This window comes from Pogona vitticeps, chromosome 4, assembly GCF_051106095.1.
Source record: "Pogona vitticeps strain Pit_001003342236 chromosome 4, PviZW2.1, whole genome shotgun sequence".
NCBI lineage: Eukaryota > Metazoa > Chordata > Lepidosauria > Squamata > Agamidae > Pogona > Pogona vitticeps.
Window position 1 is genome coordinate 117,670,773 of NC_135786.1, and position 18,152 is coordinate 117,688,924.

The window sequence follows — 18,152 nt, forward strand, 5'->3', positions numbered from 1 at the left end:
ATGGGGGATCACACCATAAAATTGTTACTTTTAGCTCTAGAATGCTCCGAGAATGTCAGCGCAGGCGCAGACTAAACCCATATGTGTGAATTCACAGAGGTCCACTCGAAGAACCATGGTTACAGGTAAGTAACCTTTCTTTTTTCATGAATTAGATTCTGTGTTCCTAAATAGTCCAAGGTTCCCTTGAAAAACATTGTTGCATATATTTAAAAATTGGTTCCTTGTTTCTCCCATTTTTAAAAATGTGTTTAATTTGCAATGAACTGTGAGACTTGCTAGTCTTACCAAATAATACCCAGTTTGATTTTTAAAAAATTGTCATTTTACTTGGTATAGTCTCCCTCTGTAAGCAAAGAAAGAATCTGCTTTTAGAAAAATGATTTTCTTCTTTGGGAGGTTGCAGATATTCCAGCTGAAGTGGCTCAACTGTTATGCGTGTAGAAAACCTTCCCCAAGCATCCGCTAGTGCCTATCAAATTCAGAACTACAGTGGTGCCTCGCAAGACGATGTTAATTCGTTCCGCGAAAATCGCTGTCTTGCGAAAACATCATCTTGCGAAATGCGGTTCCCCATTGGAATGCACTGAAATCCGTTTAATGCATTCCAGTGAGGAAAATAGTCGTCGTCTTGCGAAACCATCCATAGGAAACATCGTCCTGCGAAACACGGTTCCCCATTGGAATGCATTAAAATCTGTTTAATGCGTTCCAATGGGGTGGGGGAGTCACAACAAAGACAAATTTGGTTAACAAAGGGTTTATTAAGTGCTCTTTAACATCATAAATACTGTGCAGGTTATTTAAAAAATTTCAAACAGTAAACTTTAACTCTATAAATAACATAGAAAAACATTTAAAAATCAACAAACATGAGGCAGGGACATCTGCCTTCAGTGAAACTGAACAGAAACAGTCAATAACAGTCATTGAATTGTGCAAAACTCTTTAGAAACATACAGAAACTCTTCAAAAAGTGCATAAACACACAGAAACATACACAAACTCTTCAGGAAGTGCATAAACATACAGAAACCAACAGTGCAGAATTTTTTTACATTTCATATTTTAAAACTGAACAAGTGAGGCTGAAGTCTCTAAACCACCAGGACCAGTGTTCAGTTCAGGAACCTGGAGGCACACAGAACTGTCCCCATATCACAGCAAGCAGCAGTCTTCTAGGAGGACGAGGAGGAGGAAGAAGGCAACTGGGCACCACTGGTTGAAGCAGCAGGTTCCTCTTCCCGTCTCGGCCTCTTTGTGAGGAACCTCTCCATAGTCAGCTGCTTCTGCCGCCTTTTCAGCATCCCTCTGAAAGGGGACACGATCCTTTCGTCAAAAGTGTGCACAAGGTGATGTGCCACAGCCTTCTCCGGGTGGTACCGCTGTGTTAGAGTCTGCACATTCTGCCCCTGGTCTAAGAGCTCCTTCAGTTTACTGGTGGGCAGCTGTTCCTCCCCGGCTCTTCTTCATCTCCAAAAGAGCCCTGCTCCTCCGTAGCCTCTGCCTGCAGCTCGACCAGCTCCTGGGTGGACAGATCCTGGTCGTGGCCTTCCACAAGTTCGCAGATGTCCTCCTCTGTGACCTCAAGGCCCATGTTCCTCCCCAAGGCAACAATGTTCTCCATCACTGTTGACTCTGGTGCAGGCATAGAAACACTAGAGTCACTTGTTGCCACACAGTCTGGCTAGAGGTTGCACCAAGCAGAGTTCAGGTTTCTCTGGCTGATCCCGTCCCAGGCTGTGGTGACCATCTTGAGGCAGCTGATGATGTCAAAATGCTCCTTCCGGAATTCACACAGATTTTTGCATTAAGACCCCCAGAACAGAAGCTACTGTACCCCCTAAGTTCCCTCTGCAAGTTACCCAAAAATAAAACAGTGAAAATCAGACTTTTGCAATAACACCCCCACAACAGAAGCTACTGTACCTCCTAAGTTCCCTCTGCAAGGTACCCAAAATTAAAAATTAAAACCAGACTTTTGCAATAAAACCCATCACCCACAACAGAAGCCAGCCCCCTAAGTTCCCTCTGCAAGGTACCCAAAATTAAAAATTAAAACCAGACTTTTGCAATAAAACCCACCACCCACAACAGAAGCCAGCCCCCTAAGTTCCCTCTGCAAGGTACCCAGAATTAAAAATTAAAATCAGACTTTTGCATTAAAATCACCCACCAACACAAGAGAACAAATGCACACGTACTTTTTGCAGGCCAAGAAGTTCTGCAGATCTTCAATTCTTCAAGCACAGGATGTACCCACAACACAGACCAGAGTTGCACCTCAACCTTGGAACTGCACATGGAAAAGTAAACCCAGGCTGCATTGGGAAGGCTTTTTAACCCTTCCTGGCACAAGGCACAATGCATCCTGGGTATTAACGTTTGAGATTTGAACAAAAACAATAACAAAAACCCTGCAGGCAGTCGTCTTGTGAAACAGTGACAGTTAAAAAACAATTGTCTTGCGAAGCACGGACGCAAGCTGGCAAATTCGTCATCTTGCGAAACAGCGTCCCCTTTAAAAAAAAAACGTCTTGCGAAGCAAGGACCCAAACATCGTCCAGTGAAAATCGCCCATAGGGAAAACCGTTCTGCGAAGCACAACAGCAATCGCAAAAAGTCATCGTCTAGCAGATTCGTCGTTTTGCGAGGTACCACTATACTTTGTAAAAAAAAATAGAATTAGATATTACAAAAATACAAGAGCATATATTAGACTATGAAACATCTTATGTTTGTAGAAATACTCAAGACATAGACAATCTTCATTCCTATAACAGCAAGGTTTCAACATTTTTGAATGCAGTTTGTAGCATTCACTCTGTCCAGATTTAGTGGAAGACTTTATAGAAATACTACATTGTTTTTTAAGAGCACAAGACATACCCATGCATTCAAACAAAGACTTTCTTACTTCTTAACAGGAGGTTTCAGATATTTCATTTCCCACCACCACCCCATTGCACACAAAATAAATATTTGTTACTAAAACAGATTTGAGTGGACTGTCTACTTTGCAGATCTCTGGCAAAGTGTTCTATGGAGCCGTCATAATATTATCCTTTACGCTGTATTTGTCCCTAGTCTGGAGAGAAAGCATAATTGTACAAACGTCTCCGCTATTCAGGTAGTTGTTGTTTGTATCATCAGCATTATGATACAACCCTCGTGTTGGATTACAAAGAGAACTTGCTTTTGAAGCCCCAAGCCTAACCACACCAGCCAAGGATGAAACTAAAGTGTGTGTGTGAGAGAGAGAGGCTGAGCAGTTGTATACATTCCTCCTTCTTGTCCAACTTCCCTTGCCCAACCTACCCTCGTTCTTGGAGTCAGCCAACAGGGAAAAAATGCTGAGCCTGTCTCATTTTCCCTCCCCCTCCCCACTCTCTTGAAAACTCTCCCTCTCTGTCGCTATCCCCTTCTCTGCTGTTTGCCTGCCAATCCTCTCCTGCATCTTCTAATGAGTGCTGCTGCTGCTTCATTTAAGGTGTGTTTCCCCCCAAAGAATAGGGACTTGACAAAGCGACTCGGCAAAGAATGGGTCAGGTTGCAAGTTAAGTCCGAGTCATTAGGAAAAAATATGCAAATTGAGTCTGAGTCAAGTCGCTGGTCCAACTTAAGTGCACCTTGACTGGGGGTCCCAAGTCTCAAGTCCCTATCCCTGACAACAACCACCTCAGCAGTTTGATCGGAAGAGGTATAAGAAATTTCTTCCATGTTGCAAGGGAAAATCTTGCAGGAACCACCAACATTACCTCCTCAGGTTATCCCTAATATCTCTCTTAATAGCCCTTCCTTGGGAGAGTGACATTAAGTAGGACCTTCCATTTTCTTGACCTGGCCATGTGCTACTGAACATGCTGGTCTTTCAGAACTGGCAATACCTGCTTGGTAGGCATGTGGGTATAGAGACAATCTCCAGGTATTTGATACTGTCATGATACTATTTCTTCAGGGCCTCAAGGAAGAGACACAGCATAGATTATTTCAGCCATTGACATCATCACTACTTCAGGTTACCTTACTACTATTGTTATCACAATTAATGATCTCCCATGATGCCAGACTTCTACCAGTGTTCCATCAATTTATCTTCTTACCAGCAGGAGCCCAGGGAGCATGTTATTTTAGCACTCATCATCTTGGATGCCAGCTTCCGTACCTTGTTTGCCACCAATTATCATTGCCTAACCATTGATATTTACTACATTCAACTCAGTTAGTTGCTGTAATGATAGCTACTTTACAACCTATCAGCATTTCAACTCACACAGAGTTGCACCAGTGAGTTTTGCTGAGCTTCTATGTGCTGTACTGTGTCTCGTGCTGGACCCTCTTGCCAATCTTCACCAGAAGATGACTTGGAGTGATTTGGATGAAATGCCTCATTCAGAATCAGTTGTAACGTATGAGAAATGAACATCACCAGGCAGTCCTGAATTTCCAGATGAACTGCCTTTCTTTTCAAAGGATATTGCTGCCTATGCCAACATGCAGGCATGTTGGGATATGCCATTTGGATATTTTTGGATGCTAAATCTACAGGTAGAATACTGAGAGTTCCAGCCCACAGATCCGCACCATCTATATTTCTCTTGCCTGAACCAAGGCATATCTCAGAGGCTTCATTCTAAACATCATTTCATGCTGCAGTGCTTCTTGGAAGTTGTAGTCTATCTTTTCGGGTCTATAGAAGGTACCTCCCAAAGAACTCTTAAGAAGTATTGATGCAGGAAATGAGGCCTAGCATGCAGATTGAACATTCATCATGGGAAAAATAAGAAACTCATTAGAGGATGTAATTTTTAAAGTAAGACATATGCTTATAAAATCCAACAACTATTTGCCATAGCTGTGGAGTTGGTATTTCAGATAAAGCCAAAAATTGACTATGCAGTCTAGATTTACATATAATGGATTTTAGATGTACAGTATACATTGTAGTTTAGTGTTATATTTATACAGAGTAAACCAGTGGGGTTAAAGTTAAACAGTAGCGTCCAGGCAATGTGGCAGGATGGCGCGTCCTCAATAACCTTACCTTTTGTAGTAAACAGGGGAAATAATCTAAACTGGTTTAAAGGTCCTATTTTGAAAATTTCTTTCAAAAAGTTCCTATGTATAAGGATTTAATAACACAATGTTGTCCAGACTAATGAGAATTTAATCTTTTGTTTCTAGGAATAATTTCTTGGAGCCTTTGTGGATTCAGCCAGATAGACTAAGTTCAAAAATGCAGCTACCTTGCACGCAGTCTTCAGATGTATTGAATAGTGGTGGACTCTTCTCTCAGTATTTATCCGTAGATCACAGGAGTATCCCCAAAAAAGACTTTGATTCTGTATTATCTACCAGAAGGAATCATAGCAGTGCTGTGGGTTCTGGACCTTTGACATCTCAGCTGTTTATGCCATCTGTTGTACAGCCTACCATTAATCAGTATAAAAATAAAATTGACCGCATTGAAGCCTTGAAGGCAACAGCAGCCTCTCTGTCCAGTAGAATTGAAAATGAAGCAAAGAAGTTAGCTGGGGCAGGCATTAACTATGGTGCAGCATGGAATTCTGAATGTGACTTGTTCCAGAGAGATCAAGTTGATGGCTATGTGGCAAAGGCGCGCAGTCCTCCAGTGAAAGAGGATGATGTTTTTTCAACCAGGCTTCAAAAGATGCTGAGTACCTGCATCTCTCATGCAAGTTTTGATGATAACCTTCCTGGAGTGGGAAATCTTAATGAGTTTAAAAAGCTCCCAGAAATTATCAGTCCTCATACTGCTGCTGTCAGCCTTCCGAGCAGCCACAAATCTGAAGGAAATCTGGGAAATCTGTACAAAAAGCAAACATGTTCTCCTGCTGCTGAAAATAAAGTTCTTCATGGGGGCAGTTTAGATTCAATAAGTGAGGGACCACTCAGTGATGACTTTTTATCTGAGGAAGAAAGAGAAAAGCACCCAGCTTTGAAGAGAACTGAAGTGTTAAAGGAAAACGAGTTCTGTGTTGCAGATAAAACTGGCAATGAACCCTTAAAAGAATTTCAGAAAGAGGCAGAGAAGTATTCCCCTATTTTCACACAGTTGAGGAATGCTCCAAGACCTATAGATGAACTGTCCAAGGGAAGTCCGCATAGTGTCATCAACATCTTTACAAAATCTTACCAGTTATGTGGGAAAGGTAAACAAATGAAAGACTAATTGCTATTGCTGTTTTTGTAGATAATTGTCAGTCTGATTGCACTTGTGTGGTACTTGAATTTATGAGGTTTAGCTCTTTATATGGACAACAACTTTTCAGCCAAGTTTTGCTAACATGAATATTAATTGATAGTTTTAAGCTCTTTTGAAAACTTTGGCATCTGCTTTTTTGTACTAAACTCACTTAGTTTGTTTAGAGCATTGTTATGTAGAAAGCACATTTCCCAGTTCCTCTGCTTAGCAATATAGAAGAAGATGAGTCTGAAGTAGTTTGTCATGATGGTTTTTGGATCACTTTTGGCCTTCTCATATGGTGCACTCTAGGTTAAGTTATTAACTTAGTAAGTTGTTTAGAAGAGTTTTTGAGGTGAGTAGATTCTTTTGAAACATGGGTTGCACTCCATTTTCACTTTCTTCCCTTTTACAGGATTCGCAGAATGGTCAGAACAAAGATTTCCTACTCAGCAACCTTTACTTCCAGTCATGAGCCCCCCAGCTAGTATTATTTCATATGATGATAATTTCATCTTATCACGTGAAACTGAAACTGGAATAGACAAAAAGGCTGTTCTTGAAGCCAGGTATCTGTGAGTGTTAAAATGGTAGTGGAATTGAATTGACAGAAATGTATGTGTATAGATAATATTTAGTTTTATGAGATAGAATTCTTTCATTTCTCAGACAGGGAAAAATGCAAAAGAGTGTAACATCTTAAATCCTGATCTCTCATCTTGCAGAATTTCCTTAATCTCAGACTGTTTTACATAATGATTGCCAAGTATTTAACTGCTTGTTAAGAACTTTATCTATTTAAATTTAAATGCATGTACCTATTTCCAAACTGCAATATAAGTATTATTTAAAGATACTGGAGCATGAAAAATCATAGTCTAAAAGGATAAACTATCACATGGTTAAGAAAACTTCTTCAGGTAGATTTCTTGTATTAGTAACATCACTGACTGGACCAACTAATCCACACAGCAAAAAATAGGTGGAGGTAGACCATTATGGTAGCCTGATGGTAGTTACCTTTAATATATAATTCTACAGATCAACACTGATGGCTCAAGCCTAGACATGTAGCAGTTCCAAAAGTACTCTCTCAGAGCCCAGTTACATGAGCGATTTTCTGCACAATATGTGCCAGTGCTATTTAATTCTATTTATAATTATGTGACATTTATGTGATTATAAAAGTGAATGAACTGTTTCTGCTGAAACCTGCTGCGTCTACTCAGAGGCAGCGAACCAGCTTTGTTGCCCCTGAGGAGCCAGCTGAGTGGAGTGGCGGCAGTGAAGTCAGGTTGCTGCCTCTGATGCAGTGTTGAGCTTCACTGCTGGATGCAGTGCTGGGCTTCATTGCATGGATCAGCTGAGTGGTGCAACACCTGCTCAGAGGCAGCTACCCAGTTTCGCTGCTCAGGAACCAGCTGCTGCTGCTCCTCTCAGTTGGCTCTTAAGCAGCAAAGCTGGGTCACTGCCTCTGAGCAGGTGTTGCACCACCCAGCTGGTCTGTGCAGTGCCCTGCACTGCATCCTAGATCACCAGACTTCATTGCCTGGATCAGCTGGGCAGTGTTGCTACTGCTTAGAGACAGCAACCTAGCTTCACTGCCACTGAGGAGCCAGCCGAGCACAGGAGGAAATGAAGCCAGGCTGCTTTAGCGACCCTGGTGAAGCAGCAGCAGCAACAGCAGCAGCAGCAGAAACACAGTTTACAGTGATGGTGGCATTCATATTATAGATTGATTAATTATACATCGAGCTAAAGTCTGTTCTAAAATAAACAACCCTCTCTGGCACAGCAAAATGCCACACTTCAGATCACAGAAGATCCGATTCTTGGACAAAAAAAAATCTGTGAGTTCTTTCGTGTCATGTAGTCACCTTTTAAAACATCGAATTTAATTATGCTAAACACTGTTTAACAGTTGTTCTTAATGCTAGTGTAACCACATGCTCAGTTATTCTTTAAAGGAAGTGAAAAGTCCTGATGATCTTTATTATGTCTTTATTAGTATGTCTTTATTATAAAGTATGTATTTTTTAGACAATTTACAGCTATTTCTGAATGGGTTGTAATGATAGACTGTTGTAACTGCATGATATTTTGTTCATCCTCAAAATCCAGGTGAATTTTACTATCATATATATTGGGGTAGTTGAGAAATCTTAGATATATTTTAGGCTCATGTTTGTATTGACAGTTGTAGCAGCAGCACCAGCCTGCAAGACGAGTTTCCCAGCAGAAAGTCACCTTTTGAGATACAAGCTGTAGAGTTTACACTCCATTCCTCAGGATCACTTTCTGCAGCTTCTTCTCGTTCATCTGCTTCATCAAAAAGAAGAGGAAAAGTGGACAGTAAGCTTTGTGTATTATGCTTGTGTAGTTAGTATTGTTGTAAAACAGTGAAAGCTGAATATGTTTTGGTTCATGACGGTCTTCAGATGCAATGAAAAAAATAAGCATGTAATTAAATGAGGAGAATGATAGTACACATTGTGGGCTTTAATTATGGTAGAATTCCCATTGTAAGTGAAATCATTATGAATGCAATAGATAAAATAATGGAGAGCTAGTGTGTTAGATGTTTAGAGTGATGGACTGGGTTTTGAGAGAACCCACTCAGCCATGAAACTCACTGTGTGGTCTTGGGCAAATCACACTCTCTAGTCCTAATCTTTTTCACAGATTGTTTGTGATGGTAAAATGGAGAAGAAGGTGGTAAAGAAGAAAAAGAGAGCACATGTATTCCTTACGTTTACTGGTTTAGATTTCCAGTAACCCTCTACCCAGCCACAAGGACAGGGGATCACTACACACAAAAGACCAGCTAATGACACCCATCAACCACAAGAGCAGATAATCTCTTCTCCTTAGCACAACAATACACCCACAGCAATACTCACTAATCACCCATCGACACAAAAAGACAAAAGCCTATCCCACAGCCATAAATACTGCACTCCCAAAGCCAACTACACCAGAGCACAGAGTGCTGTCCTCTGAAGATGCCGGCCACAGAGACTGGTGAAACGTTAGGAAGAACAACCTTCAGAACACGGCCAGAGCCCGAAAAACCCACAACAACCATTAGATCCCGGCCGTGAAAGCCTTCGCGAATATATTAAATTTTATGTTATTATTAAAAGAACATCAAACATAGACAACATAAACCTACCACCACAATGATATACAATTACATAATACACCAGTGGCACCTTCACCCTCAGGGTTAATATTAACCCCTTCCCTCTCCGAAATACATATTCCAGGAATACGCTCAATGTTTTCTTAAAATCATTCTTTTTTGATAGATCTCTTCTTATTTTCATATCAGTCAATTTATCAGTTGCCATATCCAATGATTCTCTATACCATTCCTCTAAATTAAATTAAATTGGTTATCATTTGGTTAACCTTGCTGCCGTAACCATTATTATAATTAAATCCTTATTTTCTTTCAGCAGTTGATCATCCTTGACCATATTCATTAAGGCTGTTAATGGGGACATTTGAATATTTAATCCAGTTATTTCCCTTATTTCTTTAAAGATTTGCTTCCATTCCTTTTTTCTTACTTCACATAACCACCACATATGTAAATACGCCCCCTTCTCTTTTTTAGATCTCCAACATACTGATGATACATTTTTATTTATTGTATTCAGTTTTATTGGCATTAAATACCACCTCCATATTATCTTATAGCAATTTCCCTTTAGTCTTACAGACATATTCTTCATAATTCTTTTATCCCACTCTTCTCCTATTGCTTCTTTATCCAAATCATGTTGCCACTGGTATTAATCCTTATGTATCCTGTTTGACCTTAATTAATAATTTATATATTTGACTTACAGTTCCCTTTCTTTCTGTCTTTTCATCTAGTTTTAGTCTTTTTTCAATGATCTCTTCAAATTTTGTCATTTTTCTCCTATTCCCTTCCTTGCTTTTCCATTCTTGTCCACATTTCCAACTGGAGCATGTTAAGCAAAAAAAATCTCCTCTCCTCCCAAAATCTCTTTTATGTTTCCTTTATCTTTCAACTTCTCCATCCAATCATTTATCCTATGTATACCTTTATGTTTTAATATGTTCTTAAAGTTGTTTAGAGATTTTCTGGAAAGTTCTTTAAATTCACAACCTGGGATAAGGGAGAATTCGGTGGGCTCAATACACCCCTAAACTTTTTTCAGTGTTCTAACATGTTTTTAAGGAAAGGGTTAGTGATTTTTTAAATCTTCTCCAATCTTTTCTTTAATCAATATACTTTCAATTATTTCTTCCTTACGATGCCTTTCTATTTCTGTACAAATTAATTTTTTATTGCTTTTAATAATATCTGGGATATGTCTGAGTTGATTTGCTATGTAATATAATTCTATAGTTTCAGTCCCAAAACTAGATTAGAAGATGGAGTCCACTTACTTCAGTACAGGAAAATACAGAGCTGGGCACAAGCATCTTAGTAATAATTGTGTGCTGTCAAGTCAGTTCTGACTTACGGTGACTCTTTCCAGGGTTTGCTAGGTAGAGAATACTAAGAAGTGGTTTACCATTCCTTTCTTCTGGGGGCATCTTGAGACTGTGCAGCTTGCTCATGACTACACCAGCTGGCTCTTTTCCTAGGAGGCACAGTGAGCAATTGAACTCCTGACCTCTGGCTCTACAGCCAGATATCTAAACCACAAACATCTTGCTGGCACTACATTGTTCATTAATCAAGAGATTTAATGAAAGCTTCTGTAACAAGCACAACATAATGGGATTTTTAAAAACCAAGAAAAGAACATGCTTCTACTTCGATTACACAGCTACTTTGGTATAGTAGCTTCAGTGATGTAGCAGGCCAGCCCCATATTCTGGCCCATTTCATAAAAAGAAAGGGACACATTGTGTTTGGCTTGGCTCTCAACAAATCTTGTACATAACTACAAACTGAGAAACATACCTACAGATAAGGTAAGAAGGAACAATTGATATGAACATGATAAAGAGTGATCAATGGAATCTTCACTTGAGAGGAATATTTTATTTTAGTTTCACTTTATATATGTGCATGTATAATGAAAATGTAAATATTTATATTTATTCAATAGAATTACAGTGGTGCCTCGTAAGACGATGGTAATTCGTTCCGCGAAAAATGTCGTCTTGTGAAAACATCGTCTTGCGAAACGCAGTTCCCCATTGGAATGCATTGAAATCTAATTAATGCGTTCCAATGGGAAACTAGTCATTTTGCGAAAATCATCCATAGGAAACATCGTCTTGCGAAATGCAGTTCCCCATTGGAATGCATTGAAATCTACTTAATGCATTCCAATGGGGAAAAATCGTTGTGTTGCGAAAATCGTCCATAAAAAATATCGTCTTGCGAAGCGCAACAGCGATCGCAAAAATCCATTGTTTTGCAGATTAATCGTTCCCATGAGGCGATCATCTTGTGAGGCACCACTGTATGTTATAATATAATGATATTATTTTATTTTGTGCTTTAAGTCTCTTTATAGATTTAAATTTTTGTTCAGTGGCTGAGACAAATTCCTTACTGGCCTTGCAGACTATTTCATGATCCAGAAGGTGGAAGAGGCAACAAGGGGAACAGCTGTTTTAGATCTAATCTTAACCAACAGGGAGGACCTTCTTAATGAGGTTGAAGTGGTGGGAGCCTTAGGTGGGAGTGACCATACTCTCTTGGAATTTATTATACAGTGGGAAGGGGAAGCCAAGTGTAATCTCACACGCATTCTAGACTTCAAGAAAGCCAATTTTTGTAAATTTAGGGAGTTATTGGCTGAAATTCCGTGGACAGAAGCGCTAAAGGAGAGGGGAGTGCAGGATGGATGGGAATTTTTTAGAACTGAGATATTAAAGGCACAATTTAAGACTGTTCTAACAAGAAGGAAAAATGGGAGATCTCTAAAGAAACCAGAATGGTTGACTAAAGAACTTTCAGCTCAGCTCAGTGTAAAAAAAAAAACCATGTGCAAGAAATGAGAAAACGAGGAAAGCACCAAAGCCAGTACCTGTAGAAGGATGGCAAGAAAAGCTAAAGCACAGCACAAACTTAGGCTTGCTAGAGAGAATAAAAATAATAAAAATGACTTGGAGGAAGGAATAGAGAATACGTTGATTAAATTTGCAGATGATACTAAATTGGCAGGTGTTGTTAATTCCCCAGAGGACAAGATTAAAATTCAAAATAACCTTGACATATTAAAGTCCTGGGCCAAAGCTAACAAAATGAATTTCAACAGGGAGAAATGTAAGGTCCTACACCTAGGCAGAAAAAATGAACTGCACAGATACAGGATGGAAGACACATGTCTAGATAACAATAACTGTGAAAGGGATCTAGGAGTCTTGGTAGACCACAAGCTGAACATGAGTCAGCAGTGTGATGCGGCTGCCAAGAAAGCCAATGCGATTCTTGGTTGCATCAATAGGAGTATAATGTCTAGATCAGGGGTGTCCAACCTTTCACCTTCCCTGGGCCACATTAGAAGATGAAAATTTGGTTTGGGCCGCACATACAATTGGTTTGGGCCGCATGGGGGGGCAATCCTAGCCGTCCTCCGTAGCCCCACTCCAAGCGCGCTTACCGGCAGCTGCGATCTCAGACAGCAGAGGCTGCCAGCTTCGACTCCGGCGGCTTTATGAGGCCAGGAGGGGATCCACCTATTGATGGGGATGGCGCAATGCAGTCACGCAGCCCCCCTGTCCCCTCCCCTCCCACTCCTTCCTTCCTTCCCTCTCCCCCCTCTACTTTTGTGACATGCCTCAGCTGCATTCCGGCTGCAAGTGCCGGCAGTGTAACTTGAAACTTTGGAATTTCTTTAAAAATAAAAAATTGCACTGGGCCACATTATGAGCCGACCTGGGCCACATGCGGCCCTCGGGCCGCAGGTTGGACAAGCCTGGTCTAGATCAAGGGAAGTGATAGTACCACTCTATTCTGCTTTGGTCAGACCTCACCTTGAGTATTGTGTCCAGTTCTGGGCAGCTCAATTCAAAAAGGATGTTGACAACCTGGAATGTGTCCAGAGGAGGGTGACTGAAATGGTTAAAGGTCTGGAAGCCATGTCCTATGAGGAGCGGCTTAGAGAGTTGGGAATGTTTAGCCTTACAAAAAGAAGGTTGAGAGGGGACATGATAGCCATATTTAAATATTTGAAAGGATGTCATGTTGAAGAGGGGACAGGTTTGTTTTCCAAGGCTCCAGAGACTAGGACACAGAGCGATGGTTACAAAATACAGGAAAAGGGATTCCATCTGAACATTAGGAAGAATTTCCTGACAGTCAGAACTGTCTGGCAGTGGAATAGGCTGCCTCGAAGGGTGATAGAGTCTCCTTCTTTGGAGGTTTTTAAGCAGAGGCTGGATGACCATCTGTTGGGAGTGATTTGATGGTTGTTCCTGCATGGCGTGGAGTTGGACTGGATGCCCTCTTCAAACTCTATGACTCTATGATTTTATGAGATCCTGTTACTTAGCATAGTAAGTCCCCTTAGAGCAGGGCAGTTGAATCAGTGAGGATTTGAGGAATCAATTCAAATGGACCTACTCTAGTTGTCACAAGCTTTACTAGCTTCAAATCTATTTGGGTCTCAGTATATTGCAAGGTTTACCTGAATGAGAGGATGTAATAAATCATATGATTAGACACACCAGAGCACTTGACTATAGGATCCTAATTGCCATCATATTATCAGTCTCTCATTCCAAATCTTTAGCCCCACATAAACAAGAAATATTACCTATTTACCTATGCCAGCAAAAATGTCAGCAGTAAATGGATGTTAGCTAAGGAGTTGCCAGTAGTATTCCTTGTTGCATGCCAGGTCATGTGGCAAATGTGCAACAAGTAATACAAATGATTGGTATATACAAATACATGATTCTGGGCATAGATTCTAAATAGACTGTTGGAAAGTTTCTCCACAGAATATCTCCCAAAAGGTAGAGGAATAAGTAATGACCATAGAGGTAGCAATGTATATACTCATTATAAAATAATATAGTTACATAGTGGTAATAGAGTTGAGAAAAATATGGCCATAAATTTCATTTTCTGAAGCCTGTGGGTACTTGGTGTATAAAGATTTTGGTCATGATTTGACACCATTATCCAGACTAAAGTGTGTGGTAGATTCTGTGCCTTTTCAAGCTGAATTTCCTCCATCTTCTGTTCTTCCCTGTCTATTATTAGTATTTCTTCTCCTCGTTTCCTCCAACTTCTCTTACTAAGAGAGTTTAAACACTTCACTCCTGCCACCCATCCTTCCAACTAATCTATGGATAGGTTAGCCACAGAGTACTTGGCCCAAGATCATTCAGGGAATTTCATGGCTGCTTTCTTTGATATGAAATTGGCCTAACACTCTAGTGCATATATGTATTGGGCCATGCTCCTGCTTTGAAACTTTCAACCAAGTTTTGAAATTTAAGAACAGCATGTAAAAGGAATTGCTTTTTGGTTATTGTTTTTAAAAAACCCTTTTGCTAAAATGTGCTACAGAATTGGATTCTTTCAATGGAGTTTCAAATGCTTCTTTGTGGGATGAAAACCAAACAACCCCAGGATCAGGCCTCAAACATCATCAGGAGAAGAACCCATTACCTTGTAATGGAATATCTTTTAGAGAGCAGAACCTGGATTCTGACAGCACTTTGGAAGAACTGTCTGGTAATTCTTCTATGAGGTACAGTGAAACACCACTAAGGCTACTGTTGCCTGCTACCAAACTCTGAACTTTACTTGGTATATGCTATAATTACTTTTATGATTCTGAATACATAACAAAGAGAATGAATAGCAATGCATAGGGGCTTTGTGTGTGTGTATCATCATATTACTAGTGTGCTGGTGTTACGGGAAACAGTGTTCTCTTTATATTCTGATAAAATTGAATAAAATGTTGCACTAGCAGAGCAAAATCCTGACATCTAATCCAGGGTTTGTTGATTCACTGCAGTTGTTTGTATAAATATCTGTTAGTATTCCCCTTTTTAAAATTTACATACATGCTATGCTGAGATAAGAGTCCATTATTAAACATCTAGTACTTTTGAGATTCTAGGACACCTACCTATAAAATGTTATTCTTAGAACAGAAGCAAATCTATGTTTGAAGCTGTACCGTACTACTGTATAACTTCCCTGACCTGCAAGTATGACAAGTTTTCAATTCTGTTTTTATTCTTGTTAGTGTCCCGGAGAAGGTGAGGTCCCCACAGTCTGCAAGCTCCCCTCAGTCTCCACAGTTACAGAGACAATCAGATCTTGTAATAAATACAGCAGAAAAAAACAGATCTTCAAACTCTCCAGTGACTGTAACTCCTGGATTCAAGCCCAATCTCAGCTTCTCTGATTTGAACCTTGGAACCAACAGGACTGGAACAGCTGACGTGAATGGTGAGCTAGCAAAAACAAAACAAAAAAAACCCCATGTTTTCAAAAGTACAATTTGATCACATGCATCTAGGTGCTTAATAATGCAATATTACAGGTTCCATGCGTTTCTCACCTGCCGCCCTCCAGCATCGTATGTCAGCAGAATTAAACTACTTGAGTGCTATTGAGGAATCTGTACGCCAGATCTCTGATGTAGAACGCGTCCGGGGTATATCACTTGCACAACAAGAAAGTGTTTCACTGGCCCAAATACTAAAGGTAACTGTAAAGGTCTTTGCATGAAATGTCTTTTCACTGAACCTGAACTGTCTCAGCTGGGATTTAGAACATTTTCAAGTATTTTTACTGTGAGATTTTGTGACAGGACATGAATTTTGGCACTGTCTCCTTAAAGTCACAAAACTAGTATCTCCCTTGTTTCAATCAAAGGTTAACACTGAGATTTAATATTGCTCAAAAAGCTGACCACACTTTTCAGAAACACCTATACAGGTATATACGGTGGTACCTCGACTTACAAACTTAATCCGTATTGGAATGGCATTCATACATAGAAAAGTGCATAAGTCAAGGCAAAATTTTCCATAGGAATGCATTGAAAACCATTTAATCCGCATCTGCTGTTTTTTGTTAGTATGTCGAGGCGCTGTTCGTAGGTCGAGGCATTAGTTCCCATAGGAACTAATGCAAAGCTGGTTAATCCGTACTCTACCACTAGGGGGCGATTTTTATTTTTCTTCTTCTTTTGATCTAAGATGAACTTACATCAAAAAAAAGGGGAGGAAAGGTTTTTTCTTATTTCTTTTGGTTTGTAAGTCAAGGCTCCGTTCGCAGGTCGAAGCAACTTTTTGCGAACGGAGCTGTTCGTAACTCGAATCGTTCGCAAATGGAGACGTTCGCAAGTCGAGGTACCACTGTAATTTAATGCTTAGTATTCACAGATTCACTGAGTACCATAATGTCTTGATATGATTAGAGTGGAAGTTTCCCAGTTACTAGGAGATAAAAGCTCTACACAGCTTGCACAGCCTTTCACTGGCTATTTGTGGGAAAGAACACAGGAAGAGGGAATACACTCAAAGATGCTCAAATGTTACTAAATATCATGTGTATTTAGAAGTTTTAATTTCTTTAATTGATGCAAACTGATTTGAGTACAATGTATTAAAATGCAGCAACTATATAGAGAAACTAATATTTAATTTGTAGGCACAGCAGGAACAACATAAACGGGATTTGGTTCTTCTGAAGATCAAGGCAGAACAAGAGACTTTGGAAAGTCAAAGACAGCTGGAAGAAGCAAGACAAAAAGCAGCTCAGGTAATGTGGCATTTCGAACAGCATGAAAATTACAAATTCTTATATAGAAACTCATGCTAAAGTGATGCTAGTTTGAGACTCCTACTCTTCACAAAATAAACGTTTCGCCAGTTTCTGTGGCCGGCATCTTCAGAGGACAGCAACCAGGTTGCTGTCCTCTGAAGATGCCGGCCACAGAGACTGGTGAAACGTTAGGAAGAACCACCTTCAGAACACGGCCAAAGAGCCCGAAAAACCCAGAACAACCATTAGATCCCGGCCGTGAAAGTCTTCGCAAAAGTCTTTTAAGTAATTGGAAGAAAGATTGAACAGAAAAAGTATGAAAGTTATGGAAAAAATATTAATTTGTTAGATCTTAAAAGCTGAATGGGATCTATCTTAGTAAACATCCTTGATCTTTCTCTGAATTGTCAGAGGAAGCTGTAACTTGCAACAAATAATTTTGTTGTGTAGATGTGATCTTAAATTGAATGGCACTCCTATTAAGAGGGAAATAGTTATGTTGGGGGGGGGGTTCCTGTCTTAATAGGGAGTTACTGTGCAGCTTGTTCCAGATGAGACTGACTGCCCACCATCCCCTAAAAACTGGTTTGTTCTGGGTATAATCCAAGTCTGAGAGGTGGCTTGATTACTCTAAATTGCAAATTGAGTCCACAGTATAGAGCTAAGGTTCCTTCATCATCTGCCACCTCTTGTGGTAACTGGGAAAGTGTTGTTACGGTTACCATAACCTCCCAAGTTAGATTACTACAATATGCTATCTGTGGAACGTCCTGAAATCTACTAGGAGAGCTTATTAGCTCAGAAAACTGCTTATTAATATTACCTTTAATGCCATCCATAGCATTGCTGAACTATGTTTCTTAAAGGGTAGTCCTCTTCCAGTATATCTGCTATTCTTTTATGACCCTTCTTTCTGAAGTAAATTTAGTGGCACCATGTGAAGAGGAATTTAAATTACCAGCAGAACCAAAATATGCCACTTCTTTTGCTAAAAGTTATTGGTGATATGAGGAGTGACTGACAGTTTTTTTGAGAGAGAGATAGGAGAATGAGTTGGTGGAAAAAAGTGAATACTTGCAAAGACATTTCCTTGGTTTCTTTCCCCTGCCTTGTAAAGTAGAGCAAGTGATAGTTATAGAAAAGGTGCAGCAGTTGTGGAATTCTGTCTTTTTTAATTATTATCTCTGGAAGACTCATGTGGTGCCAGCCCCA

General features: G+C 40.0%; 1 protein-coding gene across 1 annotated transcript in view; it reads left to right on the forward strand.

Moving 5' to 3' along the window:
- CEP350 (centrosomal protein 350) overlaps nt 1–18,152 on the forward strand; it is a 211,492-nt gene that overhangs the window by 89,213 nt on the left and 104,127 nt on the right. The window contains exons 11-17 of the mRNA XM_078392370.1: nt 5,185–6,173; nt 6,621–6,774; nt 8,403–8,557; nt 14,721–14,904; nt 15,412–15,617; nt 15,712–15,875; nt 16,827–16,937. Coding sequence (XP_078248496.1) covers nt 5,185–6,173; nt 6,621–6,774; nt 8,403–8,557; nt 14,721–14,904; nt 15,412–15,617; nt 15,712–15,875; nt 16,827–16,937 — 1,963 coding nt within the window. The remainder of the gene's footprint in view (nt 1–5,184; nt 6,174–6,620; nt 6,775–8,402; nt 8,558–14,720; nt 14,905–15,411; nt 15,618–15,711; nt 15,876–16,826; nt 16,938–18,152) is intronic.